Source organism: Vulpes vulpes, chromosome 12, assembly GCF_048418805.1.
Source record: "Vulpes vulpes isolate BD-2025 chromosome 12, VulVul3, whole genome shotgun sequence".
Taxonomy (NCBI): domain Eukaryota; kingdom Metazoa; phylum Chordata; class Mammalia; order Carnivora; family Canidae; genus Vulpes; species Vulpes vulpes.
Window position 1 is genome coordinate 157,090,469 of NC_132791.1, and position 11,712 is coordinate 157,102,180.

The window sequence follows — 11,712 nt, forward strand, 5'->3', positions numbered from 1 at the left end:
GCCCCACTTCCGGGAACGCAGACGGCCTGAGCCGCTTCGCCGCTTCGCCGCGACCGGCAGCCTTGTCTTGACGTCACATCCGCGCGCCCCGGTAAACGTCAGTGTTGGGCGCAGAGCGCGGCGGCGAGGTTTGCTGGTAAAGTTTCGTCTCCGTTGCCTCCTTATGAACCATGGAGAGTGACTTTTATCTGCGTTACTACGTGGGTCACAAGGGCAAGTTCGGCCATGAGTTCCTGGAGTTTGAGTTCCGACCCGACGGTAAGAGCGGCCTCTGGCCCCGGCCGAGCGGGGACTGGGCCTGGGGTCGGGCGAGCGGGGAGGCCCGGGCTCCGGAATGTGCGAGGAGGAGCTAGGAGAGGACGGGACTGATGACTGCGGCGCGGATCCGAAAGGGCCACTCCTGTGACCGCTCCGCTGGTTCTTCCCATGTGCGCGGACTTTTTGTTGTTTAAACTAGAATGCTTCATTCAGCAGACACTGATTGCATACTTTGTGCCAGGCCCTCTTTAACAATTTGGGACAAGTTTCCTCTCATAGCGTGTATATTCTGGTGCTGGGAGAGATATAAACAAAGACTTCAGATAATGACGAGTGGTCAGAGCATGAAACAAAACGATGGAGTAATTGCTAGTGGACTGCTTTTAAGCAGGGTGGCCACTGGCGTGCTCTCTGGAAAGGTAATATTTGAACTGAATCCTAAGTGACAAGAAGGAGAGCCAGCCTTGTGAAGCTCGGGAAGAAGAGCATTTTGGACAGAGGGAGTAACAAGTGTTGAGGCTTTGGGGCATGAACGAGCATGTTCCAAGTGGCCAGTATGGCTGAGGAAGTAGTGAGCTCCGAGGAGAATAGTAGGAGACAATGTCAGATAAGTAGGGGTACACCATGTAGGTCTTTACAGGCCATGGTGGAGAGTCTGGATTTTATTCTAAATGCACCAGAAAGCAACTGGAAAGTTTTAAGGAGAGAAGAGATGTGATCTCTTCCTGAAAAAGTATTCTAATCATGGAGTATGATTAGAAATAGAGTAATGATTAGAAAAAGTAATCTAATCATCGCAAGAGTGGAGACAGGGCAACTTATTAGGAGACAGTGAATAGTTGTCAAGGTAAAAAGGATGCTGGTTGGGACTAGGGTACTATCAAAAGCACATAGAAGGGTTCGGGATACTGTTGGAGGCAGAACCAATAGGACGTTGCTGTTTGATAAGATCTGGGGGAAGGACCACTGTGGGGGAGGAAAAGGAATCAAAGATGACAAAAAAAAAAAAAAAACCTCCCACTAAATGGGGGCACAAAGATGAATCTGACAAGCCCCAGTTGTAAACAATGATAGGATAGTGTGTTTGATGCTGTGGTACAAAGAAACAGAAGGGACTCTGGAGCAGAAAGAAGGCAACCTAACCTAACCCTCAGGTAGCCTGAGGATGGGAGAAAGCTTCCTGCATAAAATGACTTGGGGGAAGACTAGTGATAGTCTTTAGTAATGTGTAGGAGTTGGTTAGGCATTTGGACATCAACATCAAAGAAGCTGAAAACCAAAAAGTGCTGGGATGTTTCAAGCAGAAACCAAGTAAGGTGGTTAACTCCAGCTGTGTAAGAGTGGACTATTGCAGGAGGGAGCCTGAAAGGCAGGCAGGGGCTCATGTCAGTTATGCCATGTTGAAGAATTTGGATTTTTATCAAGAAGGCAGTGAGAAGCCATTGTCATTATCAAAGTGTTAGAGTAACCTGGGGCACCTGGGTGGCTAAGTAGTTGAGCGTCTGCCTTTGGCTCAGGTCATGGTCCTAGGGTCCTGGGATCGAGACCTGCATTGGGCTCCCTGCAGGAGAGCCTGCTTCTCCCTCTGCCTATGTCTCTGTCTCTCTCTCTGCATCTGTCATGAATTAATAAAATCTTCCCCCCCCCCCCCCAAAAAAAGTATTAGAGTAACCTAATTAGATTGGTCTGTTACTACATCACTTTGTCTACCGTATGGAGAATGAACTGAACCAAGAGAGACAAGGCAGAGATAGTGCAGTGAGGCATCAATTAATGTGGCTCTTTTTACATGTGTCCCTTCAATCCCAAAGGTAAAAATTCATCTATTTCCTTTTCTCTTTTCCTTCATATCCAGCATATAGCCTTTTGGATGCACATACACACAAAAGGCCTTGTATACCAAATATGCTTAATAAAACCAAAACTTTTCCACCATAGGAATAGATCAGAGTGTTGCGTGGTCACATGAATAATATGTAAACAGCATTTTACAATTTTCAAACTGCTTTCACAATTCATCTGAGCCTCAGGAGGCCTTATGTGCAAGTAAGTTACCATCACTATCCCTGTTTTCAGCTGAGGACATTAACCTGCAGAGATATGATTTGCCAGAGTCACAATGTTCTGCTTACGTTCTTTTATCACACCTGAACTGCCTTTTGCAAGAATTATAATTCAATGTCAGCAATATTCTGGGTTTGAGGCTACTTAATAGCCGAAAATAAAGAACTGAAAGACTGTTGGGAACATCAGAAGTATGAATAGTAAATCTGGTAGACACTGAGGGGAAAGCTAGGATACATTTTAAGCAACAGCTGATAGTCTTGGTGAGCTAATAAAGCTTTATTCATATGTTTTTAATATACACTGAATTTGTTTTTTCGTTCCTCACAGGGAAATTGAGATATGCCAACAACAGCAATTACAAAAATGACGTCATGATCAGAAAAGAGGTAATGAGCCTTCTGAGAGCCTTTCTTTCACTACAATTTAGCCTTTTGTCTTGTTTTTGTTCTTTCTGGGAGTAAGTAGTATTGAAAAAGAATAGAGAAGTATAGACATATCTATAGACACCTTCTAAAATTTTTCTCACATCTTTTAGTTTATGTTTTCTTTTACAATGCTAAACCACTTTTGTAATCATTTAAAGTCTTGCAAATCTTGGTTTAAACCCTGAATCTGCTATTTACTCTGTGCCCCTGGGCAAATAACCTGGCTTGATAAGTTTTAGTTTCTTTGTCTGCAGAAACAGATATAATTAACCTGCCCCCCCCCACTCTCCAGTGCTATCACAGAATTAAATACATTATACCTAAAGTGTTTTGTGTATTTCCTGGTGCATAGCTTTCAGAAGAGCTCTTTAATTTGCATTTGGATGGGGGAAAGGGAACATGGGAAAGCTGTTCACATCATTGAATGCAGGTTAGATGCCAGGCTTGGCACTTGGTGTTTTACATATGATTTTATTTCACCCTGATTGTAAGCCTTTTTGATTAGCGGTATTATATACCCTTTACAATGAAGGCCCAGATGTTAATTATGGGGCTTGTTCAAAGTCACCTCATCCTGACTAGCAAGAGATAGAGTGGGAATTCAAAGCTATGCCTGCCTCTGTCAAGTCCATGTGCTCTATTTTGTTTAATTTCTGCCACACTATTGAGGCTTCATCAAAGCTTCTCTTTCCTTTTAACCACTTTGTCACATTTGAAAATGTCTTAACAGTTAATATATCTTCATACTGTTATGTTTAACTAGCATTCAGTTTTATGTTTACCCACATGTCTCAGCCTCCTTATATACATATATATTTTATGTGTGGACTGATATACAAAACATATTTTAAAAGATGTGTCTCTGGTCTTCATAAGCATGTCATCTCGGTAGGAATAACCAGGGTTCGGGCAGCCCGGGTGGCTCAGCGGTTTAGCACTGCCTTTAGCCCAGGGCCTGATCCTGGAGACCCAGGATCCAGTCCCGCATTGGGTTCCCCGCATGGAGCCTGCTTCTTTCTCTCCCTCTGCCTGTGTCTCTGCCTCTCTCCCCTCTCTGTGTATTCTCATGAATAAATAAATAAAATCTTTTAAAAAAATAAAATAAAATAAATAAATAAAATAAAATAAATAAAATAAAAAAGGAATAACCAGGGTTCACTCACAGGTCTTTTGTTCTGGGTTCAGGTGTGAATTCAGTCTGTAAGCAAGGAGAAGTTCCAAGTGAACAGGATGTGCCAAGAAGTAGAAACCGGTAGATGGGGTATGATGTATAGTCACTGGGCACTTCTGGCCCTGCCCTCTTGAGCATGCTGAGGTCACACCTGAATGCCATCTGCCTTACAGTGGTGCCAGAGACCAGTTTTTATTAGCAGGTTTTTTTTTTTTTTCTTTTTAATCTTTAATCATTATCTGAGTCAGAACACTTGCTTAGGGATGCAACTTAAATTCCATTTTTTTAATTTGCTTTCAGGCTTATGTACATAAAAGTGTAATGGAGGAACTGAAGAGAATAATTGATGACAGTGAAATTACCAAAGAGGATGATGCCTTGTGGCCTCCCCCGGATCGAGTGGGCCGGCAGGTGAGTGTTAGCAACTGTCCTATAGTGCAGAAGTTTTAAGAATTAAGAGGAGTTTTACTGCCGTGCGTATGACATTGAATCTGTGTATGTATTAATGGAGCCCTACACAAAGTACATTACCAGCACCTTTGTCTAAGGAAGCAGTAATCCCACAAGAAGGAACAGAAAGCCAGTGGTGCTTCCTGACCACCTAGAGCCTAGCCCTGGATTTCTTTGTGACTCTTCCCCCTGCCAGCCCTTCTCAGAGGTTTTGTTGCTCACCTCACTTACTGAGTAACTACTATGGACAAAGCATTGTGAACATACAAAGAGAACCAGAACATGGTTATTTCAGCAGTCTAATGAAGGAATATCATGCAGCTAGATATATGTGTTTTAATTCATGGCTTATATATTTATTCTGAAAACCATTTATGGTAATTAAAATAAAAGCCACTTTCATATTTGTGTTAACAAGGAAGCTATTTCTCTCCACTTCAACTGCTACCTTCCTAATTTAGACTTATAATTGATTTCCTTTTTTCTTTTGTCCTGTATAGCCCATTTTTCTATCCAGACTAATCTTTTAAAATATAAATGTATTCCACTCATTTTAAGTTCTCTATCTTCCCACTATATCTGAAATAAAATCTGAACTCCCACCTTATCTTCTACCGTTTTCATAGTCTTTTGCCGCATTCAGACCTCACTGACCTTATTTCTGTTCCTCAGACACACCTAGGTTGTTCTTAGATTAGGGCATTTGCATTTGCTGCATCCTGCCTAGAATGTTCTATCCAACATTGTCTTTATTAGTGTAGGTTTCAAACATCTCTTCCTCAGTGATGTCTTGCCTATCCATCCAACCTAAAATATCCCTCCCTATTGTTTTTTTTTAATAAGATGTTTTATTTTCTTTGTAGCATTTATTATTATCTGAAATTGCTTTACTTGCTATATCCCTTTTCCTCCCCCTGCTGTAACAGATTGGCATATATCCCTGCAAGCTCCTTCAATACAAGGATTTTACCTATTTTTCCTCATTGCTATATCTGTAGTGACTAAAATAGTACAGTGTATAGTAAAAGTTCAATAATAATTACATTTATTAAAGACAAAAACTCATATAAGTTAATTCTTAATTTACCTCAAAATGGCAGGGCAACTTTTTTTTTTTTTAATCTAAATCCAATTTAGTTAACATTTAGTGTATTATTAGTTTCAGGAGTGGAATTTTTTTTTTTTTTTAAAGATTTATTTTTATTTATTTATGATAGTCACAGAGAGAGAGAGGCAGAGACACAGGCAGAGGGAGAAGCAGGCTCCATGCACCGGGAGCCCGACGTGGGATTCGATCCTGGGTCTCCAGGATCGCGCCCCGGGCCAAAGGCAGGCGCCAAACCGCTGCGCCACCCAGGGATCCCTCAGGAGTGGAATTTAATGATTCCTCAGTTGCATATAAACACCCAGTGCTCATTCCATCAAGTGCCTTCCTTAATGTCCATCACCCAGTTACACCATTCCCCCATTCACTTCCCCTCCAGCAACCCTCAGTTTGTTCCTTATAGTTTAGAGCTCTTATGGATTGTCTCCCTCTGTTTTTATCTTCTTTTATTTTTCCTTCCCTTCCCCTATATGTTCATCTGTTTTATTTCTTAAACTCCATATATTAGTGAAACCAGATGGTATTGGTCTTTCTCTGACTTACTTTGCTTAGCATAAGGCTTTCTAGCTCCATCCACATCACTGTAAATGTCAAGATTTCGTTATTTTTGATAGCTGAGTAGTATTCCATTATATATATATACACCACATCTTCTTTATCCATTTATCTGTCGACAGACATCTGGGCTTTTTCCATATTTTAGCTATTGTGGACATTGCTGTTGTAAACATTAGGGTGGATGTGAATCACTTTGAATCACTAATTTTGTATCCTTTGGATAAATACCTACTCTAGCTCCTGAGGAAAGTGAAAAGAAAATCCTATCCTCAGTATTTTCTAAAGTTAACTTTTTAATTTATGTCCATGGGATCTCAGTAAAATCATATTTTGCTTTACCATTAATTTTTAGCTCTATTAACTCATTCAGCAATCACAGGAGTCCTGTGAAGATGACAGGGCATACTCCTATACACTAGCAATGACCTACTAGATAGGGTATTACAACAAAAATCCCATTCATCATAGCGGCAAAAACTATAAAGAACTTGGAAGTAAGTTTAATAAGATATATAAGATGGGAAAGGGCTTGATATAGAAGAACATAAAAATATATATCATTTTTATGGGTGGAAAAACTCAATATTTATATTAATTTCACTAAAATAATTTATAAGTTCATTCCAGTTCAAATCAAAATCACAACAGGATTTTTCCTAAAGTCTAAGAGAGCATTAAATTAAGGGAGGATCAGAGGGACAAGAGTAACCAAGATACTTTTGAAGATTTCTTGAACAAGAACAATCATCTGTATTATTGAATTCCCTCAGAACTGACCACTAAACCAGTGGAGCAGAATAGAGAGCCCAGAAGTCAGAGCAGGATAAGACAAAAGTAAACTTTCAAATTAATAGAAGGATGGATTGTTTAACAAATTTTATCAGTACGATTGGCAGTATGTTTATATTTTAGTTAGACTATTTATAGAAATAAAACAAGATTTTAAAACATAAAATGTAGACTATTTTTTATTATTTCTAGGTAGAGAAGGAATATTTTAAATTGTTCAAGGGAAAAGACTGAGACATTTGATTTCTTTAAAGTTAAAACTTTTGTTTAGCCAAAGACATCATGATAAAGTTGAAAGATAAGCCACAGACTGAAGGATATGCAAAACATATCTGGCAAAAAGGTTTATATCTAGAATATTTCAAGAACTACAAATGAATAATAAAAAGGTAAGTCAGTGGCAAAATGTATGACAAAGGTTATGAGTAGACAATTTATAGAACCGGAAAAACAAGTAGCCAATAAATACATGAAAATTTCTACATTTTGAAAAATGAAAATCAGGAAAATAATGAGATACCATTTCAAACCGACTAGAATAGCAAAAAGTGAGGGTGGGGGGCAACAAGTTTTTTAGTTTAGTTTTTTTTTTTTTTAAAAAAGATTTTATTTTATTTATTCATGAGAGGCACAGAGAGAGAGAGAGAGAGAGGTAGAGACACAGGCAGAGGGAGAAGCAGGCTCCAGCAGGCTCGGGAGCCCGACATGGGACTCGGTCCCGGGTCCCCAGGATCACACCTCGGGCTGAAAGCGGTGCTAAACCGCTGAGCCACCAGGGCTGCCCCAGGGGCAACAAGTTTTAAAAAAGAAAGGGGATCTTATATACTAGTGGGAATAACATCAGTACAACCATTTTAGGAAATAATTTGGTAGTATCTGACAAAATTGAAAAAACTTATACCTCACTTCTAGGAATTTTCCTAGAGACATTTTCACATGCCTACAAGGAGATGCATGGAAGAATATTCTCACCACATTGTTCATAGGTGATGCAGCGGTTTGGCGCCACCTGCAGCCTGGGGTGTGATCCTGGAGACCTGGGATCAAGTCCCACGTCGGGTTCCCTGCGTGGAGCCTGCTTCTCCCTCTACCTGTGTCTCTGCCTCTCTCTCTCTCTGTGTCTATGAATAAATAAAATCTTTAAAAAAATAAGTAAATTAGGAACTTAAGTATGCTTCAATAAGGATGTGAATGGAATATTCTAAAACATTTAAAATTAATGAACTAGATCACATACAAAAACAGTGTTGAATGAAAAAAAGGAAAGGATGCATATAGTATGATCATTTACATAAAAACTTAAAAAACATATTACCAAATCTAAAAAACTTGCAGGAAGGAGAATGGAATGGGAGGTATGACAAGCTATTAATATTTGGTTGTTAAGAACATTGGTCTCCTAGTTTCCTATATATTCTATTAGATTTCTTTTCATAATTAAAAGCTTTAAATCAAAAAGAATTATGAGGGATGCCTGGGTGGCTCACTGGTTGAATGTCTGCCTTCGGCTCAGGGTGTGATCCTAGAGACCCGGGATCGAGTCCCATGTCAGCCTTCCTGCATGGAGCCTGCTTCTCCCTCTTCCTGTGTGTGTCTCTGCCTCTCTCTCTCTGTCTCATAAATGAATAAATAAAATCTTTAAAAAAAAAAAAAGGAAAAAATTAAGGAAAAAAAAGGACTCACTAGATTGTAAATTTCACAAGGGCAGAGACCTTTGGTTTTACTGATATGTTCCAAGTACCAAAAATAATAGCCAGCACACAATGAGCACCTTCATAGATATTTTTTGAAGATTGGCAGTACTTGTGTCACTATTTAGAAATTGAGATCCAAGAGCATACAGCTGATAGTGACAAAGCTGGGATCAAACCCAAGATCTAGAATTCCTTTCCTTGTCCCATTTTGCCCAGAAAGGTTAGATTCTTGGTATTTTTAAAACACAAGATTTATACATGTTATTCCACATGCTTAACAATGAAAACTCCAAAAAAAAAAAAAAAAAAAAAAACCAATGAAAACTCCTATATGAAATGTGTAAATTCTTCCAAATCCCAGAAATGGTAGGGATCTTCCATTTCCACACATCTTCCTCCAAGAGTATAAGCTACTCAAGGACTACACCAGTATTTATCTCTTTGTTTCCAGACCCAGTACAGTTTAGTGCTCAGAGTGAACTGGTCTTTGTTTATATGGCTGTTATAAAGTTTGTATGATTTGACAGATGATATATCCTCTATGTGGTTGATGAAAAATCCAACTTGGCTTGACTTAGTTTTTTTGTTTGTTTTTAATGCTTCTAGGAGCTTGAAATTGTCATTGGAGATGAACACATTTCTTTTACAACATCAAAAATTGGTTCTCTTATTGATGTCAATCAATCCAAGTAAGTGTATATGACCTTTATATCTAGATGTGTCTGTTTTGAAGCAGACTGCTATGAAATTCTGAACCATACTGGAACCATTATGGTAAGATCTGGTACAAATACAAGTCAGAAAGGGTGTCTGGGTGTATCAGTTGATTAAGCATCTGACTCTTGGTTTCGGCTCAGGGTCATGAGATCACGCCCCATGTCAGGCTGTGCACTCAGCACAGGGTCTGCTTAAAACTCTCTTCTTCTGCCCCTCTCCCCACTCTTTCTCTCGCTCTTGCTTGCTACTTGCTCTCTAAAATGAATAAATCTAAAACAAAACAAAACAGAAGGCATTAGCTTTGTTTTCATTATTAGAGAGAGACTCCCAAATTATTCTCAAGGCCTTGGTCTGATGCTTTTGATGTTTTTTTCAGTCATTGTTACACACAGGGTAATGTCGTAGGAGTAAAATAAGAATTTGGCCAGAACAGAAAATGAAATATGTCAAAACAGGTGCTTGAGATAACTGTGGAGTCATTGGGTTGATCTGAATACCTTCAGTGTTGGCCATTCAGACTAGCACATCTTACAGTCTGACAATGGTGAAACTTGAAAAGTTTTTAGAATACAAATTTGGAAATTCATGTTGTCAGCAGGGCAAATTATAAAGTTGAGGCATGAATCTGTATGCTACAAAGAGTCTTTAGAATTTAGCAACCTCTGGGGGTTCCTGAATAGCTCAGTTTATTAAGCATCCGACTCTTGATCTCAGCTCAGGTTTTGAGCTCAAGCCCCGAGTTGGGTTCTATCCTGGGCATGGAGCCTACCTTAAAAAAAAAAAAAAAAAAAAGACTTTGGTAACCTCTAGCTCCTGTGTTTTGAGGATCTGGAATTAGATATGGCTCACTTTTTATTTTTTTAAATTATTTTTTAAAGATTTTATTTATTTGAGAGAGAGGAAGCATGAGCAGGAGAGGGGGGAGAGGGAGAAGCAGGCTCCACAGTTAGTAGGGAGCCTGACATGGGGCTTGATCCCAGGACCCTGGGATCATGACCTGAGCCAAAGGGTAAACACTTAACCCACTGAGCCACCTAGGCACCCCTGTGGCTTACTTCTAGTATGCGCTGGGCTTGTCTTCCTTTGGACAGTCTCCTGTTCTTAGCCAGTTGTACCATAGTCCTCTTCAGCCTCTTGGACCTGCTTAATACTACTTTTTTTTTTTTTTTTAAGTTTACTTAATTCTGAAAGTAATACATGCTTTCTGTAGAAAATGCAGAAAAGTAAAAAGGGGAAAATCACCCATAAACTTATCAATTAGACAACCATTGGTATCCAGATTTCTAGTGTGTTAAAAACTTTTAAAAAAAACCCAGAAAATATAATTGAAATCAGAAATGTTATCTTTAATAATGATTTTTTCATTTAATATAAGTAGGTCCCCATTAAAAACATTTTAAATGACCTCGTAATAGTTTATTTTGATACATAGCATGTAGCCTTTTCTTTCTTTATGGACACTTGGTTGTTTTTGAAGTTTTAATTCTGTAAATTGCTTTATGTAAATACTCTGGGTTACTAAAGGTTTTATTTTTTGGGTTTTTTTTTTTTAACGTTTTTTCCAGATTTTTAAACCTATTTTTCCTCTTGCATTATAGGGATCCAGAAGGCTTACGAGTATTTTATTATCTTGTCCAGGACCTGAAGTGCTTGGTCTTCAGTCTTATTGGATTACACTTCAAGATTAAGCCAATCTAGATTGATAATTGGTGTGGACACAAGGGGGGTTGGAAGTATCTGTTTTTAATTACCATTATCAGGAAATTTTTGTGTATATCAGGGCAATATTTTTTTATAAGCTATAAATTAGTCTTTAATAAATACATAACAAAATGCACTCTTGTTATTTTATAAAGACCTGAACATGTGAATTCTCAATTATTTTTTAAAACACTAACATCCTTTGTGAGGTACTGCCAAAAATCTAATGAACTCTGTGATATAACTACCAGTTTACAGAAATAAGAGAACAGAAAGGTTAGAAAATACAACAAATCTAATCAACAATTTCCAAAGGAAACTCCAGGGCAGAGGATCAGGCTTCTTCAATACACAAATTGCAAACATAAAATAAATAGAGATTGTGTGGGAACCAGGAGATTAAAGGAGATTTAAGAGACAGTACAGGGGCAGCCCGGATGGCTCAGCGGTTTAGCACCGCCTTCCACCCAGGGGGTGATCCTGGGGTTGAGTCCTGTGTCAGGCTCCCTGCATGGAGCCTGTTTCTCCCTCTGCCTGTGTCTCTGCCTCTCTATCTGTCTCTCATGAATAAATAAAAAATCTTTTAAAAAAATAAGAGACAGTACATATTTGGACCCTATTTTGGTTCATGATTCAGAAAACAAAATCGCCATCATTAAGGAAATTTGAACACTGGATATTTTACATTAATGAAGTATTGCAAAAATTTTAGGTGTGAAATGGAATTTCTCCCTCTGCGTTTGTTGAGATAATTGAGGTTGGGTGTTTTTTTTTTTT

General features: G+C 38.8%; 1 protein-coding gene across 1 annotated transcript; it reads left to right on the forward strand.

Moving 5' to 3' along the window:
- The first annotated feature begins 70 nt into the window (after nucleotides 1-70).
- MAGOH (mago homolog, exon junction complex subunit) lies at nucleotides 71-11,097 on the forward strand. The gene is made up of 5 exons (XM_026007045.2): nucleotides 71-258; nucleotides 2,653-2,711; nucleotides 4,222-4,332; nucleotides 9,124-9,206; nucleotides 10,833-11,097. Exons 1-5 carry the CDS (start codon nucleotides 171-173, stop codon nucleotides 10,930-10,932), a joined length of 441 nt encoding a protein of 146 aa, XP_025862830.1. The 5' UTR covers nucleotides 71-170; the 3' UTR covers nucleotides 10,933-11,097.
- Nucleotides 11,098-11,712: the final 615 nt, after the last annotated feature.

What these genes read in the sequence shown, in the direction of transcription:
- MAGOH (XM_026007045.2), top strand. Translation starts at nt 171, where the DNA reads ATGGAGAGTGACTTTTATCTGCGTTACTACGTGGGTCACAAGGGCAAG. An exon ending in GTTTGAGTTCCGACCCGACG is followed by an intron (nt 259 to 2,652) that starts GTAAGAGCGGCC and finishes CGTTCCTCACAG; the next exon opens with GGAAATTGAGATATGCCAAC. An exon ending in CGGATCGAGTGGGCCGGCAG is followed by an intron (nt 4,333 to 9,123) that starts GTGAGTGTTAGC and finishes TAATGCTTCTAG; the next exon opens with GAGCTTGAAATTGTCATTGG.